Source organism: Trachypithecus francoisi, unplaced genomic scaffold (genome assembly GCF_009764315.1).
Source record: "Trachypithecus francoisi isolate TF-2019V2 unplaced genomic scaffold, Tfra_2.0 Lachesis_group13, whole genome shotgun sequence".
In the NCBI taxonomy this organism is placed as follows: domain Eukaryota; kingdom Metazoa; phylum Chordata; class Mammalia; order Primates; family Cercopithecidae; genus Trachypithecus; species Trachypithecus francoisi.
The window spans coordinates 91055939-91074699 of record NW_022681458.1 but is presented as its reverse complement, the minus strand read 5'-3'; the positions used below and the strand labels follow the sequence as shown (position 1 = coordinate 91074699).

The following is an 18761-nucleotide window of genomic DNA, read 5'->3' as shown; positions in this document are numbered from 1 at the left end:
ATGGCACCAGAAGAAGAGTTGCTATAATTTCGTTTTTCATCTCACTCAGCCCTGACTCTTTCATCTACTATACCCACAGGGCCTCTCTAGTTCCAATCAATTCTTGACCTTCAGTGTTATAATCTTTTATGCCTGCTGGAATTTTCTTGCAGAAAAGTTAAAGGAAGGTAAAATTGGGATGTTTTCTTTTGTTCTCTTCTTAAGCATATCCACGTGACTGGAGGCTGAATGCTAAGTGGTTTGCTGCATGTTTGCAAAGCAAACAAGGTAGCAGTGAGGAAAGCAGACCCCGGACACTAAGATCATTTCTTATTACAAGGCAAACACCATCCACATCTGGATGCTTGAATACAAGCAACATAACAGCAGCAGTTTGTTTCAAGAAATCTTTTAGATGACAACATACCATCATCACCATCATTTTAGAATGAAAATGACAATATGAAAAAAACAAAACAAAACACCCTCTTCTAACAAGTCAAGAATGATGAAGACAAAAAATGATCATACTTACTGGGGGGCATTGTGCAAGTTTATCAGCTGCCACCAGTTGAACATTCAAGTGTTTACTTTGTGACTTTCCTCTAGATTTAATCAACCGCTGTAAAACCTGATAGAAGAAGACATGAACCTCAGGTATTGTAGATGAGTTAAAAGAAAATCAAATAAGCCAGGATCTTTTTAATGGTCTGCTTGGCCCCGAGCATTATAAGAGAGGAAATGCAGTGTGAGAAATCATATATTTAAACCTGTAATGATGTCATCTGCTTACATTGGCTCTCAGTTCCATGGATTTGATATGTTCATCCTATTCCAACTCTGAGTGAAGTCTCAGTAGGAGCCTGAGTTCCCACCCTAGATTTTCCCCAGAGATTTCAAAGAGAGCCCTGCAAAAATGGAGGGAGTGGACTGTACCAGGTCATTTATGTTAAGTAATACTTTAATATTATTCAGTTGAATAATGTTTTAGCTCATTATCTCCATGTCAGATAAATGTCAGAGTCATTTACATGTTTGGTTATTTTTGTCACCGATTATTAATGGGACATTTCAGTTTAATTTTAAAATAATCAGACTATTCTGTGATTAGGGATCCAGGCAAAACATTTGTATTTGTATATTGCTACATGTAAACCAGTGATATATCTATGTCTTTTGGCTACCGCTGTAACTGCATTTGGCCATATACTGCCATCTCCCATGGCCCTTCCCCTGCAAGCAGTGTTAATCTATGAGCTCCATAATACCGCAGGACATAGGGTCTGGGAACTCCTGTTTTTGCACTTAAGGACACGACAGTGTCACTGGCAGTGGGAAGGGCTGAACTCTCCTGCACTGCAGTGAAGTGCTGGAATCCCCAGCAGCAATTTCAATTCATTCTACTGATTCTCAAAAGGCCCTAGTTTGCTCAGGATTCCCAAGTCCACTGCACCAAAGCAGTGTCTGCACAGGTAGATGGAAGCATAGGATCTCAGAAAATTTGGAGGAGAGTACAGCTTCTTTAGCCATTCTCCGCCCATGAGAGGAGACTGCCATGCTGGTTGGCAGTTGAATTTGTATTTAGGCACCAAAATACATTAGGAGGCACAGAGAAGAAACTGATTATTAAGATGGTATTTCCCAAGGGCATCTATTTCACATTAACTTTTTAAGAACAACATCCTGTTTTAAAAATGAAAGAACATCCAAATCAAAGGAAACTAATTTGGGCTATTTCACTTTATTTTTATCTCCCACAGTGCCATAAAGATACAAAGCAAATTTCCCATTGTGCTTACCATGGAATAACTACATTCTTTCAAGAACTCAACCTAAGCACAAATGTCAGGGTCTATAATACTTCCATAGGAGATGTTTAAACAGTGATATTCTATTTTATATATGATCAATATAGATACCTTTTTTGATAAATATAGATGTACTCTCTCAACTAGGTACAGAGTATGGGTGACACAGGAATCAACAGTATCCAAGAAATTTACCAATATAGAATTCATAATCTATGATAAGCCAGAGTCTACTTTTCCACATCTGTCTTAATGTTTTGTTTTTATTATACACTTGCGTAACTGTCTGGTTTGGGATCTACAATAGTAGCTTTTAGAAGAAATGAACTATTATATTCTTCACTATCTGAAAATTCATAGAATCTGTACACTGTGGAAAGATTTTAAATGTGCTTATTAATAATCAGCAAGATGTTCTCCTTGTCCACTAACAAAAAACCACAGAGCAAAGCACATTTTTAAAAGATGCACTTCTAACCTTTAAGACAGAAAGGAGCTAATTACCTTTGGAGATGAGACTTTTACATGAACAATAATTGGTGCTAAGGAAGTCTTTATAAGTTGTGCTGGGTGATTGATGGTGTCTGCATCAAGAACGACCAGTTGCAAAGATCTTGCCAACTCAAAGATTCTTTCAATTTCACTTTGTACTTCCGCTAAAAGGAAAAATAATAAATAGATCCTGGTTATTGTTATGAATTAGTTCTTACATTAGAAAGATATAGTATATTTTCAGATATGTTGGTCTACATTACAAAATAAAATATTTTAAATTTTCACAGATGGCTCTCAGACTTCTTCTAGTCAACATAATATTTAGCTGTTTATATACCTATGACAATTCTTTTATGTTGTTTTTGATTGTTGTTTTGTTCTAAAAAATTTTAATGTTAGCCATAGAAGTTGAAACCACATTTAGAAAACAACTGAAATATATGTGCAAAGCAACATCACATGGAAAGCAAATTACACTGAAATATTTCTATCAACAAAGTATATACTAATACTTTGTGGACATGCTTAAAAAAAAAAAAACCCACAACTCATCTGTTTTGCCTGATACACACATTTTTGTACCACTGGTTAACTGCTCTGAATCTATCCTTAAAGCTAATCATATTACTAAGTCTAGTTAGATTTAAGTATGAAAGCCAGTGTACTTGCTCTAAGGCATAATTAGCTTCAGTATTAAGAAAAAAAAAGTAAGGCCAATTATATTAAAATGCTGCAATGCATCTAGATGCAAATCTCTCTGGCTGGCTGTAATAGCCAAGTGACCCAAATCTGTGCATGAGTCTAGTCAAATGAAAAATCTACTCTTTTCAAATGTCTGAAGCAATCCAGTTTTTTTTTTTTTTTTTTTTTTTAAGGAAAACAGATAATATAGGACATGGCTTTCTGAAATATAAAAAAGATTTATATATATATTTTATAAATTACCTGACTTATTGGATCATGCCCAAAGTCTGAATTATACTTGATTTTCAGAGAAATTAATTTGTTTTCGTTTTTGAGATACGGTTTCACTCTGTTGCCTAGGCTGGAGTGCAGTGGCGTGATCTTGGCTCACTGTAACCTCTACCTCACAGTTCATGTGATTCTTATACCTCAGCCTCCCACATAACTGGGATTATAGGCACACGCTACCATGCCCAGCTAACTTTTGCATTATTAGTAGAGGCGAGGTTTAGCCATGTTGGCCAGGCTGGTCTTGAACTCTCAAACTCCTGATCTCAAGTGATGCGCCCACCTTGGTCTCACAAAGTGCTGGGACTACAGGCATGAGTCACTGTGCCCAGCTGATTTTGTTTTTTTATTTTTATTTTTTGACTATAGATTTGACCAAACAATGCTGTAATCTGGTCCAAAGTACACAGAGTACACAAAACTATCTAATTTAAATTATTATTATTAATTTTTAGAGACAGGGTCTCACTCTGTGGGCCATGCTGGAGTGCAGTGGTACAGTCAAGGCTCACTGCAGCCTCAACTTTCTGGGCTCAAGTGATCCTCCCACTTCAACTTGAAGAGTAGCTGGGACTACAGGTGGACATCACTGTGCCTGGCTAAATTTTTTATTTTTTGTAGAGACAGGGTCTCACTAAGTTTCCCAGGTTGGCCTTGAACTCTGAAGTCCAAGCAATCCTCCTGCCTTGGCTTCCTGAAGTGTTGGCATCACAGGTGTGAGCCACTGTACCCGGCCTTAGATGATCCTAAAGATGGCCTAGGGAAAAGGGTAATGTTGCTCTAACTACCCTCACTGAAAAGTGCTTGTGATTTGCTTTGCTTTGCTTATTTAGTGTAAATTCAAGTTCACATTGCCCACCGAAAAATTCTCCCTTCCTTAACCAAAAGGATTGACAAGGTATGCAGGGTCAGGAATCCTCAAGACTATTATGAAAATCTATTTTCTCATGTTTTGCCTGATTGCATAAAATTCTTATTTCCCATAGAATCACTGAAGTTTAAGGCATGATCTGTATTAAAAAGGATGCATTTGAAGAGTCAACATATCACTTTTCAAGTTATCTAATACCAATGGCCTGAAGGACTTCACATTGCTTGGAAAGGTGACTAGCTTTCAGGATATTAATGAAAACAAAGTGGGCTTATTTGTCAAATTCTTCTGAAATCATATTCTACATTTGTTAATAATGTAACATATTTGTCCCCTTTTTTCTCACATGTCAGAAAGTTTTGAAAGAAATGTTTCTTCAGAAGGAAGTTTGGAAAATAAAGTCAATTTTTACTGTAGTAAATTTCAGCCTCAGGATGTCAGGGTATGTTTTCCATTTGCTGTTTTCATTAAACTGTCATTGGCTTATGGGAGCTCCTGGCCAGGACAATATGTGAGCAAGCCTACGTTTTCTTAAGCTTCAAATATGAATACAATATTTTCGGAAGCAGCAGAAAGACACTGATGCGAACTGGACTGCCCTAGTACAAATAACCCTCAAGGCACTCTGAGTTTCTGTGTAAGTGACTCAGAAATACCTGGACCTTATTTACTCTGCACCAGCAGTGAGGTTAAGTGTGGTTTCTGCCAGGAGCAAGGGCAGCGATGCCTACTGCTTAACCAACACAAAACTCTTAGGCAATGGGCAGTTGGGCAGAAGAAGAGAGGTGCTTGGGCAGAACAAGCCAGGAGGGATGCTGGAGAAGGCCACATTAAATACTGGGGTGAGCCCAATATTTGGATAATATGTATACAGAATGTAATAAATACATTTTATCTGTGAGGCACATTTATCTATATAGCCCTCTCTCTTTTTTTTTTTTTTTGAAAAAGATCTCAGCCAAACCAAACAATGTTGGCTACCCGGACTGATTCTCAGAGGGGTTCCAATGAAGGTTTCCTCATAATCCTATTCTAGTCAAATGGAGCCCTGGGAAGTCATGGACTATGATGCTAGAGGACCTCGATGAACACTTCCATAAACTACCATGACTGATTTGGGCCCACCTCTCTCCAGGATCTCTGTCACAAATGATATTCCTTATACCCAAACCTGTTCATATTTCTCCCATGCTTAAAACACTTCAGTGGCTCCCCAGGGCCCAAAGCAACATTTCCCAAAGTGAGTACTCTGGAACAATAATCTCATAAGATATCCTATGGGAAGAAGGGGGTTTTGTGCAAGGGATATATTGCATACCATACTAGCTTCTCTTTAGAATTTCAAACATGCATTACCCTTTATATCTTCAAGGCTCTAAGAAGTCTTGCAGAGAAGAAACCTGTCAGTTTAATCCATCATTTCCAAATTTATTTGACAATGGAAAACATTCTGAATGTAACAACTATTACTACGTTGTAAAATTAACATTGCATGGGATCTATTTTGGAGATCTCTTTAGCAAGGCACATTAAAACCCCAACACATTGGCCTCGGTCTTTTTCAGTCTCTTCTGTTCCTCTCAAATCACACCCCCAACTTCCCTGTTCTACGCATGCTATACACAAATCTACTTCTTTCTCAACAACACATTTTTGTTTACATGTCAATGTCTTTGTGCATTCCTGCCTTGAAGAACCAGCTCAAATATAACTTCTGAGAAGTCTTCTCACACATCTCCTACCCCCTACTCTTCTTTATACCCCTAGCTCTTCGTTCATAATTCCACTGTCACAGGTATTCTAACCATCTGTCCCTTCTGTCTCTTTGCCCAAGGGTAAGATACTGTGTGTGGGATATGTCTGTATTTCCTAAGTCTAGTGTAATGCATGGCACATAACAAGTGTTCAATAAACATTTGATGAAGCAATCTACAAATGTGCATGAACAAGCACACAAATGGATCACATTGTGGTTATTATAATATTAACAGATTGCCATGAAATTAACTCCAATGGTTGTGGGTATATGACTTTAAAGAGTAAAGGTAAAAACCACGAGCTGAGATATACTTTGTTTCTTCTTGTTTACTCTAACTTGCCCCCCCGCATCCACCCCACTGACTGACAGCGGATGACTGGATTGTAAGGAATGACTTCAGTGAATACAGGTGAAGCCCTTAGCAGGTGTCAGTGGTTAAAGGAGTCAGACAACCTGGCTTAAGCTTTTAATTGTCTTTTGGCCTCTCACCATACATTAGAAGAAGGAGTAGTTAAAAGCCAAAGACACTATAAGGAGTTACAAAATGGGTAGAAAACAGGAGAGCAGGGAACTGATGTTTATTTGAGAAACCTTCAACCTAACTTAATGTCCTTGTCACCCATGATATTTAACTTTAGTCATTACCTAATAGGATTCACCATCAACACTGCCATTGTACCTCCTCAAGGTCAAAATACTGTGCCTTTGAGCATGTTTCCCTCTGCATGTGGAAGGCTCTAAATACAAGACTAAAGAAGGGACAACTAATCGCTGGGATCGTCCCCTCACAAGCACTGACCACCACTCTATTTGGTATGTTTAGTATTCCTTCACAAAGCAACCATCCAACAAACATTTATTAGCAATGATCATGTGCCAATCCCATGTCAGGAATACACAGATAATACTTTGTACCTTCTTTACAAATTGTACAATCTTTGGCTCAAGGTCAGTGGGTTCTTAGTGTGATGTTAGGGCATGCACTCTGCCTTGGAAATCTTAATTTTGTTTAGTTTTCTATCTATAGAGCTAATTTCAACAGTTTAAAAAATGTAAGGCATGGAAGAGCCCTATTTATCCTTCCTAGTTAAAACAAGTTGCCCTCAGAATACGAATGTAAAGAGAATCCTAGGAAGTCATGAGCGGACTACACCACCCTTGGCAATCGTGGAGACCATGAACAGGCTTTCCAGATGAACAATGTAATTCACCAGCACTATGGACTTGCTTCTGTGGGTGGTGATTCCATCCTCCACAGCCCTGCTCACCTATGGCTTGATGGAGCTACTCACTTACAGTCTTTTATTCTTCTCCATCATGGGGAATTTTAGGATGCCTTCCGACTGGAACCCCAGGAAAGACATGTTTAAAGTCCCTGCATGTTACTAATGGTCATTGCCATATGCAACACCAAGAACACCGTTATCTAGCTTTACTTCTAAAGATCTCAGAAGGCTGAACACCTCGTTTCCTTTCACGTCAGCTGTGACTCAGGTATGACAGATATCATTAGCCCCGTTGAGAAGCTGAGCAAAGTGGAGATGAGTGGTTTCATGTGGTTAGGCAGGCAAAGACTAGGAAAGCCCATTGAGGATTCTTCCCACTAGACTAATTAGCTAATTGACTAAAGCTGAGAGACAGCAGGCTCTGGCTACTGCAAGACTCTGCTGCCTTCCTGCCATAGCTAGCATTCTCTTCAGGTACTCAGTGCTCTCCCCATTCAGAATGGGAAACAAATTGACAAAGACATTCACAAATGCACCATGTGTCAGCCTGGTCTGTAAGCACAGCTTGAAGAAGTACCACATTTGAACATCTTACCTAAGCTGGACCGGGTGTTCGAACGTTCAATTATTGCTCTCTTGCTGGGATTATTTAGGACAGACCTCTTAGCAAGAGAAATGTCAGCTGTCACTCTCGTTATTGATATCCTATGAATAGGAACACAGAACAGAACAAGCCAGTAAAAATGTTATGGGGCTCTCCAAGTGATTTAGAACCACAGTACTTAATAACCAATTTACATACTACAGGGGAACCACAGTATAATAAACATTGGCCACAAGTGTTTTAAACAGGCTCTGGCTAGTATCAGAATGCAAGCAGAGCAGAATGGAGGAAGGTTTAAACTGTTTCATACACACACAAAAAACCTACTCCATTAAAAACATTCTTCCTCCATTATGGCCTGCCTTGCTGAATTCCCTTTATAATACACACCATACCAGGAAGGAACCAAAACATATGAATAAACCATGCTCTTTCTAGGAAGCAGCAATACAAATTGCCACAATGCATAGTTGATTTGCTCTTGAACAAGACCTTCAGGAACTACAAATGCTTTGCTCTGGCATTTAATGATGCTGGTCAAAGCTGGGAAGCGCTCTTCATTTTGATTATCAAAGACAATCAACCAGTCTAAGTTGCATTCTTTTGTGATACACACGTGATTCTCCAGGGGCCTGAAGGGATACTTCATTTGTAAAAATGTGGAAAAATGATTTTATTTTTTCTGCATGCATAGGATTCTTCAGCATATTTGCATATGACTTTGAATGCATACGGCGGGCAGTCATAAGGCACTCTAGTTGAGAGCAATGTGAGTATTGTGCCAGGATTTGCTAAGTCAGAAAGTATCCTGCGGTCATGCAAGAGAAGAAGAAAGCAGGACCTGGCACCGTGGCTCACGCCTGTAATCACAGCACTTTGGGAGGCCGACGTGGTTGGATCATTTGAGGTCAGGAGTTCGAGACCAGCCTGGCCAACAAGGTGAGACTCTGTCTCTACTAAAATACAAAAACTAGCCTGGTGTGGTGGCACATGCTTATAGTCCCAGCTACTTGGGAGGCTGAGGTGGGGGCGGTCATTTGAGCCCAGGGGGCAGAGGCTGCAGTGAGCCGAGATCACGCCACTACCAATCCAGTCTGGGAGACAAAGTGAGACCTTGTCTCAAAAAAAAAAAAAAAAAAGAAAAGTGAAGAATAAAGTAAAGACACAGCAAATAAATGCAGAGGGGCATCTATTTGCATATGATTTATCAAATGAGAACATCTGCAACTTAGAATTTAAAGACTATTTTAAACCGAGATTGCTTAATTTCCAATTATCTACCAGTAGAATTCAAAGTTTGCCTCTTTAAGCCAGTTACTGTCACCATGAGCCTTTCTCCATTCTTATCTTCACAGTTTGGTTCCCAGAAAGGAGACAAGGAAAATAGCACCCCTCCCCTTTTATACTCAGTACACCCATTCTCTTCTGTTTTCAAACTCTTTGGGGATTGAAGCAGGAAGGAGGGTAGAATTATCAACAATTACTGAATCATATGTCATCTCATACCTGTCTGGGGACAACACTGTCAGGAGACTGTACCTGATTTCAGTGACCTAAAGCCTTGGGGAGAATTTAAAATAGTCCTTTCCTCAGATGTTTGGAAATCATTCTTTAAAACAACAGTCTGTGCAAAAGTTCTGGTGCCATTTTAAGCAAAGTACTGCTTGCCTGTGTCATTATGTTTATATGCTGTAGGTTGTCAGGAAGTTTTCAATTCTTAAATTTTTAGAACTGTTAGACCCTAATAATTATTTGATGCATCTTCAAAATTGTCTCTCGCAGAAACCAAGAGTTTTTGCAGATACACCTCAGGGACTGTTCTGAGGACTAAAGGGAGGTTCAGTGGGCTCCAGCTTCACCATCCTCAGTGCCAGGTAAACACGCCTGCATTTCTGTTTTCTACATTGAGGCTTTATATATGATTTCACTATAAAAAGCTGTTCAACTGCTACTTTGGGAGGCCGAGACGGGCGGATCATGAGGTCAGGAGATCGAGACCATCCTGGCGAACACAGTGAAACCCCGTCTCTACTAAAAAAATACAAAAAACACTAGCCGGGAGAGGTGGCGGGTGCCTGTAGTCCCAGCTACTTGGGAGGCTGAGGCAGGAGGATGGCATAAACCCGGGAGGCGGAGCTTGCAGTGAGCCGAGATCGCGCCACTGCACTCCAGCCTGGGCGACAGAGCGAGACTCTGTCAAAAAAAAAAAAAAAAAAGCTGTTCAACTGCTAGAAAACACTGGTGTAACAACTTTTTCATTTTACCAAGAGGGAAACTGAGACACACACAGAAAGCTGCACATGGTTAGTTACAGCTCAGGTCTAAACCAGCCCCTGGGCATTGGGCCAGTGCCAAGTCACCTGACTCCACCATTCTCTTATAGTTCAGTGTTCTACAAGCCCGAATCTCCAGATGTGAGTCAAGGGGTCAAGCACGGATGCACAGTCAGTCTTGGCCTTGCTCTGAGATAGTAAGAATTTAAATCAAGTTGAGGTAGAGTAAACCCAACCTGACTTTCCATTAATCCAGTTGGCCACTGCAGCTTTCAGGCATGAAGTCTCATAGGCAGCTCCTTTCCTTTCCAGAATAGGGTTTGTGTAGTTTTATTTTTTTAATTTAATTTTCATTTTTTGGTTGGAGTGTCGCTCTGTCACCCAGGCTGGAGGGCAGTGGTACAATCTTAGCTCACTGCAACCTCCACCTCCAACGTTCAAGCAATCCTCCTGCCTCAGCCTCCCAAGTAGCTGGGATTACAAGCATGTGCCACCACGCCCGGTTAATTTTTGTATTTTTACTAGAGACGAGGTTTCACCACATTGGCCAGGCTGGTCTCAAACTCCTGACCTCAGGTGATCTACCCACCTCAGCCTTCCAAAGTGTTGGGATTACAGGCGTGAGTCACCATGCCCGGCAATGTGTGTTTATGTTTGTGTTTTTGCGCTGCTGGTTTATTTGTTTTAAGAATGGAGCTGCTGGATAGAAACATACAGGCATGTTTCAGAGCAATCTAAATATATGATGAGAGACAAATGGGTAGGTTTAGGGACATAATTCAACTTTCTAGACTAATGATTTTTGGAGGACCCAACAACCCAGAAAGTTGAATTCTGTTCAGCTTAAGTGAAAATCAAATTTTCTAGTTCTATACAGATAAGAGACTCTTGGTTCTTCAAATCTGAAGAGATTATCATCAGATCCACATTTATTTTTTCTGAGTTATAAAAGTACTTTTACAAAGCTATTTTCAAACATAGCCAAAGTTTGAAAAAATTCAGAAAAAAACTGCTTCATATGTTCCAAAATAGAGGGAAAGATGCAGACAATAAAGGGTATGTTTTCTCATTTTATTTGCTAATGCAAGTTAGTTTGCTAATACAAGTTATTTATTAATAAAAATACACATGCATAAAACAGAGCTCAGAAGAAGACAGACCTAGCCCTAGAAAACCTTCAGTAAGACAAAATAGGAGTTTCTCTTTTCTATGCAAAGATGCTGACTATTATCAAAATCAGACACCAAACTCAAAATTCTTTTTTGTAAAAGGCTCTCCAGAAAAACAATCACATTCACAACTGAATACTATCTAGCTTATATACTATTTTTAACTTAAAGTAGTATCCTTTCTACTTCTTTTCCTGCTATCATGAGACCCACTAGTCTCAGCATTCCTATGTACCTTGTTTGATAAACATCTCTAAAAAGTTCCCTTGGAAAACTTTCTGTGACTTGCTGTTAGTAGTTACTGGCCAGAAGGTAAAAGACTAATAGGAGTTTAGTTCCCTAGCAGACTGGATGTAGCAGCAAATGTTCCTGAAAACTAGCAAACATCGTTCCCTAAATAGAGTCAATCTGAACCCCCATTGCTGCTTATTTCCACTTTAGAATTCATCCTAACTGCTGCACTCCAGCACGAGCTGTGAGCATTAGTTTTCTGTGATTTTCTGTGGAAAGATATTGTTTTCAGTTATAACACATTCATTAAAAAATAATCTGTATTTCCACACTGGTAACATAACAGCTGTAAGATCTGTCTGTATTCTATCGTTGCTACGTCCAATATGCAGCCCAGACAGTATAATAATTTTTGAAAACGTCTACTATTAGTAGGAAAAAGTGTTCCAAAGAATGGAACAGTGCACTTCCAGGAGAATTGAAATGCACAGGAAGACCTGAGTATCTTCCTGGATCTTTCTCCTGGTAGTTGCATGAGTCGTTCTATCTTTTGACCTCAGTATCCTAATCAATAAAATGGTAAGAGTAGCTTTGCCACAACTATCTCATGGGATTGCCACTCAGAGCAAATAAGGTTATACATAAAAGTGCATTCTTAAAAGATGATTCATAGTGTCCTCTGTTAATAAAAACATATATAATGTACACAAGGCAAACAATTATTGGAGATTTAAAGACTTGAAGGAAATAGTTTCCTTATATCCTACTCTCAAAAGTGGGCAGTCTACCATGAACTCTCTCATTCCCGGAGTCTGTGAAATGTGGGTGAGAGAATCAGGTCAGATACGTTGTACTCAAAAACTACTAATGTAAATATTCAAGTTTGACGCTAAAGTGTTCAATTAATTATTACTGGTGTTTGAGTGGCTGCTTATGAGTCTGCATTTGAATAGAGAACAGTAGGAAGAATGCATAGAAGAATGAAATTGATTACGAAACAGAAGTTGTGGCTGTTCTTTTACCATTTGTTGACTGCAATTAGAAATTATCTTCATTCTTATATGGCTTGGTTGCCTTATGATAGTACCAATTATTCCCATTTCCTTTTATTAATAAATACTATCTCTTTGAGTCTCCCTAAGTTGTATGTTTAGCTTCTTTTCTTTCAAATTCTTTCTCAAGCCCTTTTTTCCCTTTATGTGTTCTTTGGCTAAAAGCATCCTTTAGCTTGAGATCTTATCTGTGTAGATTACAGATAAGTAAGATTTTTGGCCATGATCATTATCAGTTACAAATTGTCCAATAAATGTCATAGAGTTGATCTGATCCAGTTGTCAAAAGCCTAAAGTAATAACTTTTGGGAGGATTTGAAATGACTGGTATAGGTCAACAAACTGCAACTGGTTTGACTGCTTGCTGTTCAGCCTGTGAATGGTAGATTCAGCCAGCTGAACAAACCTCATCCAAACAGGTAATCCCCAATTAATATTTGTGGTGTGAAATGAAGAGAGAAGCTGCATGCCCATTGTGTATCCACTGTGTCCTCGTCAGCACAGGAATCATTGCTCCATGTGGATATTCACAAATACAGAGGGCACTCAGGAACTATTTAGTGTTGTGTTTTTCTTTTTCTTTATGAGACAGAGTTTCGCTCCTGTTGCTCAGGCTGGAATGCAATAGCACGATCTCGGCTCCGCCTCCCAGGTTCAAGTGATTTTCCTGCCTCAGCCTCTTGAGTAGCTGGAATTACAGGCATACGCCACCACGCCCGGCTAATTTTATATTTTTAGTAGAGAAGGGGTTTCTCCATGTTGGTCAGGCTGGTCTCGAACTCTCGACCTCAGTTGATCTGCCCACCTCGGCCTCCCAAAGTGCCGGGATTATAGGCATGAGCCACTGCGCCCGGCCTAGTATTGTGTTTTTCTTACATGTATCACAGTTAGGACCCACAATAGCAGCTATAGCAATAAAACTGTATAATAAGTAGCTCTAAACTGGCTCAAATAATTTCTAAGGTATCAAAAAAATCCCAAGTTTATGATTCTGCAATAGTCAAACAGTTGGACTTTCATCCAATTTGTTGAATTATTTTCTACTAAGATCTGAAAAGCAGATGAAAGAAGAAAGCCTCGTAGCCAACAGATCCCTCTGTACTCTCCGAAAAATAACAGGACTTTCTCCTGTTTTGTCTAACACACTGCATTCATAGCCCATGAAAGGCAGAGTAGGTTTCCATTAGAACATATTGTTTATGCTGTGTCACTGTGCTAAAGCCTTCCTTGTCATTGTTCTCTTGGCTGGTTTCAATTAAAAACTATTTGTTTTTTTCTCTCTTTGTATCAATTGGTAAAGCATAATGCAGCACAATGTTATGGCTCAAAACCTAACAATATTCCCACAAAGAAGACATGTCAGAGTCAATGTGACGCTACCAGCGAATTTCTTCTTTCTTATCAAAGTCTCCACATACACTCAGTCAAGGAACTCATTATTGTTCATCTTGCTGTCTGGCCTCTTAATATTTGAAATCAAGTCCATTCTCTCACCCCTCACCCCTTTAATATTTACCTATCTTTCTCCAGCTCTGCTGGAGAAATATATCAGATTTCTCCAGGGCTAAGTCTCTCTCTTCAGCTATTACTTTTGCTGCTGCTAGGCTCTTCCTCTAGACCCTCTGCCACGTCATCAGATCCCATGAATACTTGAGATTGAAATTTGCATTCAATTTCTATTAAAACCAACTTCAATAGTATGTGTACAGTAATGGATGCAGATAATTCTACTTGATTCAGGACAAATCTCTGCTGTTACAATTAAATAAATTCCCCTTTTCTGGGCCTCAGGATTGAGGAAGAACATCAGATTCTTCATTCTTGAAGGCAAACCTTTAACAACGCTGTTGTGTATCAGTATGTTATAGATCAAAATAATCTAATGCAAACATAGGCTGTCTTATGGGAAGGGATTTGCTCAGATAGGGCTGTTATGGGGCCAGTGGATTCGGCACTGCTCAGAACTGCCTTAGGTAACAGCTCCACAGGTTAAAACCATGTGACTCCATACATATCTGAAGGAACCGTGCATGTGCACCCAAGAACACAGAAGACTGGGCTAGGCATGCTGGCTGCCTTCAATCCACAGAGACCTGCATGAGGGTTAGGGTTAAGGCCAGAGCATCAGACAGCAGGACCAAGACCAACCCTATTAAGTCACAAAGTCAAAGTTTAGCTGTTTCTTTGCAATGCTTTTTAGAAAGTGAATTCCCAATAGCCAAAAATTTCAAACGGAAGCAGGTTATCTATCTGATTGTGGTTGTTGGAGAAGGGAGATTAGTCTAAAAGACATTTTATGTATCCTTCCAACTCCAATGCTCTAGGATTCAGGGCTTTTAACTTATTTTATTTGAAGCTACTTCATTATCTGCCTATTTCCTTTTTAAAGAGAGTGAAATGGAATAAATACATCTTTCTTATTAAGCCCTTGTCCAGTAGATGAATGTGATGAAGGCTATTATTGGTTCAACAAATTCTATCTTCTCTTCCTCCTGGACTGCAAGAGTGCCTCCGCTGCAATAAGTATGACTACACAACCAAGTTCTAACCAGTGAAATGTGAGTAATAACATGCTCTATCTCCAGGCCCGGCAAGCTGACTAGAGACATCATACCTGGGCTAAGGGCCCCCAATGACAGAGGGAACAAACTTTCTGCCCAATTCTCCCCTCCCCCAACTCCATCCTCCCTCCCAGCCAAGGAACACCTGCCTCAGACTGTTAAGTGCGCAATAATAAGTTTCCATTGTGTTTGAATCACTACACGTTTTGGAGTCTATTTATTAAGGCAGCCTGACCTACATACTAATGTACCTAGAAGTATTCTTATTTCTTAAACTAAAATCTGTTTACTTTCTTTCTATATAGTTCTAGAAACTAATGAATATTTTACCCAATTATCCAGAAAGTTTTTAACAAATGCATACAATTTATATTTAAAGCAATACCATGTTTGTTTTTATTATTAATATACCAATTTATTATACTCTAAATACCAATTTATTATACTCTATCTGAAGTTTTTTTTTACATTTTAAAATTATTTTGTGCATTTAGTGCATTCTCACAATTTAGCAAAGAGAAAGTGAGTGGCTTAATTACTGCCTTCAAAAATAATGTGATGTTCTTCCGCTATCCTACAGTAATAAATTGGATGCATTTACCCATACTTTTTGATGCACACTATTTAAATTTTCCACATTTCTGATAAATCTTCAGGTTTTTTAAATGTGGTTATTTTTACATGGACTGTATTCTGCATTGTGAAAGAGCTTAATATTTAGAATTGAGTCATTACAGGCTTTTTACCATTTCGCTGCAAAACAGAGAAACTTTCTCTAGATATTTTTCACAAAACTTAAATGATAAAATTATTTAATGGCTAATGTCTGAGCCATATTGTTGATGGATACATAGTAAGATACATTAAAAAATAGATCAATAAAATAACAAGGACATTTCTCATAAAAACAAACCCTCAACTATAATAAATATCCATATAAGTACTATTCCCTACAAAATGATCACTTTGGGAGGCTTATGATTAAAAGAATTCTCACTCACTTCATTTGAGGAAATTCAGTACTTGATATTTATACTTTCATATGACACACATACACATACACACACACACTGCTATACACACACACTGCTATTTATACTTTCATATGACACACACACACACACACACACACACTGCTATACACACACACTGCTATTTATACTTTCATATGACACACACACCAAATACTGCCTAGCTTGACCAGCAAGCCACTATACTCATCAGAAATATTATATATTTTAATTAATTTTTTTAAAAAAACCATTGGGTATGAAATTATTAATAACTGAGAAAATAAAGACATATACATTTAAATAAAACAGATGGCTTAGTTTTCTTCTCCTGGTCCTTTCTTCATTGGGGACTCAATGTTATACTTCATATTTTCAGAGTTCTTTTATTATATTCTTCCCAAGAATACTGAGTTAACTTTTAACTAGAGAACTTCTGAAATCTCTGGAAACATACATCTACAATTCAATTTATCATACAAGTTTGGTTAAAGGAAAATAAAAATACAAAAACATCTATATTTCTCACCTCCCATCAAACCTGTGCTTCAGGAAATCAAAGAGGGCTTTCTGCATCATGTCTGTTACCTTTGCAGAGGTGAGAAAAAAAGAATGAGGCAAACACATGCAGAGAGAGAGAGAGAGAGAGAGAGAGAGAGAAGTCAAAAGTGAGAGAGGAGGGAGCGAAGGGCACTATGAGCCAAGACCTTATTGCCGCCAGTCGTCTCTTGGGGGAGGTTACCATGGAAGGTGTTTTTCATGCTTAACCATGTGCAATTGCTAATTTCCACCCCCCTTGGTTCTCCTCCAGGGTGTTGAGGAACAAACCAGCAGTGTTCACCAGACCCTCTTCCCTCTTCCCTCTTCCCTCGTTAGGGGATAGAACTGCTGCCAGGAGACAACAGGCTGGCTTTGTACACAGGTGCCGGGCATCCTTGGCACGCCTGAGCTGTGCCTGCCTCCAGTGAGGAGCAGCTAGAGAATTGAGGCCAGCACTGGACTCAGCCTTCCTGCTAGTTTGTGCATGTTGGTGGAAATTCTCCATGCCCGTGGCTGGATTTTTGTAGATCACTCCTCCTGCTCATCCCTCTGACATTTCCAACTCAGAGAAAGACAAGAGAGAAAGAGAGGGGGAGAGAGCAAGGATTCTTAGATCTGCCTAAAGAGATTCATTAATTCATTCAGCAAATGTGTACTGAGTGCCTACTATGTGCCACACATTGTCCTAGCTCGATGGGAATGGTGCCCTGGAGGCTGCTCACCTTCAGAGTTTAATGTCACATCTACCTATTTTTTAATCCATGCTAGCACAAAGTCAAAACAAACATCTGAAACAAAGTCTCTCCTCTTTTCCTTGTCACATGGTTTTGTTTAATCTCCAAAGTGCACGAATGTTTTTAGTGGTCTTTTTAAAAATGTGCCCTTTAAAATAAATAAGCAGAGAAGGATTTGGTGGCATATGCCATCATCTTAAAAACCCAGCAGGGTGAACTCTGGGCTTTAAAAGTTTGGGTTTGCTGGAAGATTGATTGTTTGTCCTCTTGTGCTCTTCATTCTCTATTACTTCTAATAATAATGAGAATGGTCAAGACAGATAAAGTCCTTTTCTTTGCATTTAATGCACAGTAAATCTTTGACCAGATCTTCCCATTGTAAATATTTTGAGAGAGGTATTTCTAAACAATGTAATACATAAAAGATGAGAAGTGTCCAAGAGAGGAAAGAAAGGGCAAAGGGCCTTGTGAGCCCCACACAGTACCCCCTGCCTTCCCATGCTGAGCACTGGCTTCCATCAGGACCCACGTGGGAACAGACCCTTGAGCAGCAAGCGGCAACACGACTGTCTCCTGGGTGCTCGATCAAGAACTGAAGAGTAACAGATGATATTTGTACCTCATAACCTTTCAGCGATGGCCCCACTAACACCACCGGACGCATTGACGGCACAACATCATAAGGAGGAATGTGCTCCGTCTGAAAAAGAGGATTCGACACGTGTGACAAGGTGAGGTTGAGCACGCCTCTTCACAGCCACAACATTCATAATGCTCAGGTCAAACGTCCAATGATTATCAAACTCCCAACGAGGAGGCTCTTCCCTTATTTTACAGCCACTTGGGTCACTGAAATGGAGCATTGCAGGCATGTATGTATAGGAACCTTAACAGTAGATTTAAAAAGGAAACACAACTTACCACTTTTTGCTTCTGTTTTGCTAAAAGACAATAACGAGAGCCATATCAAAATACGTAATCTCTGCAAATGACAGTACATGAGTTTAAAAGATGGAAGAATGTACCCATTTGCCCCATAATTATCTTTGCCACTTTCCTACCACCCACTTTGGAGAACCTGCTTTACGATTTCATTCTGGACATGTCAATGTTGAAGATGTATGAAAAACAGACAGCTCCCTCCCTGGTACAAACGACCTTATATCCTGATTTCTCACTGGGTGGGAGTTGGGTACAGGAGTTGAGAACAACATTGGAAGTTCCGGGCCAGCCTTTCACCATGGGTTGCTCCCATGCTGGACACAGCACAGTGTTGCTGGGAACAAGTTGGACAAATGCAATTTCATAAAAGGAAACAGAATAACCACTTGGGCAAAAATGACTAGCACCTCAATCACTATTTTTATATTTGTAACTCATAATTCTGCACCCCCTTGGGCATTTTTGCCCATTTTCTAGAATATTGGCACTTTTTTCCTACTATGTTGCTTTTTAATTTCAAATAAATGTATAATCA

General features: G+C 39.3%; 1 protein-coding gene across 6 annotated transcripts in view; it reads right to left on the bottom strand.

Annotated features, from left to right (window-relative positions):
• Window positions 1-18761, bottom strand: part of CACNB4 (calcium voltage-gated channel auxiliary subunit beta 4) — a 271309-nt gene that overhangs the window by 19610 nt on the left and 232938 nt on the right. For 5 of the 6 annotated variants that reach the window (XM_033231487.1, XM_033231483.1, XM_033231484.1 and 2 more), the window contains 6 exons: window positions 18206-18225; window positions 17904-17984; window positions 16540-16598; window positions 7706-7815; window positions 2292-2443; window positions 515-610 (listed from right to left, as the gene is read on the bottom strand). In XM_033231487.1, the coding sequence (XP_033087378.1) occupies window positions 515-610; window positions 2292-2443; window positions 7706-7815; window positions 16540-16598; window positions 17904-17984; window positions 18206-18225 (518 nt within the window). The remainder of the gene's footprint in view (window positions 1-514; window positions 611-2291; window positions 2444-7705; window positions 7816-16539; window positions 16599-17903; window positions 17985-18205; window positions 18226-18761) is intronic. The other variant, XM_033231488.1, reaches the window with a different exon arrangement.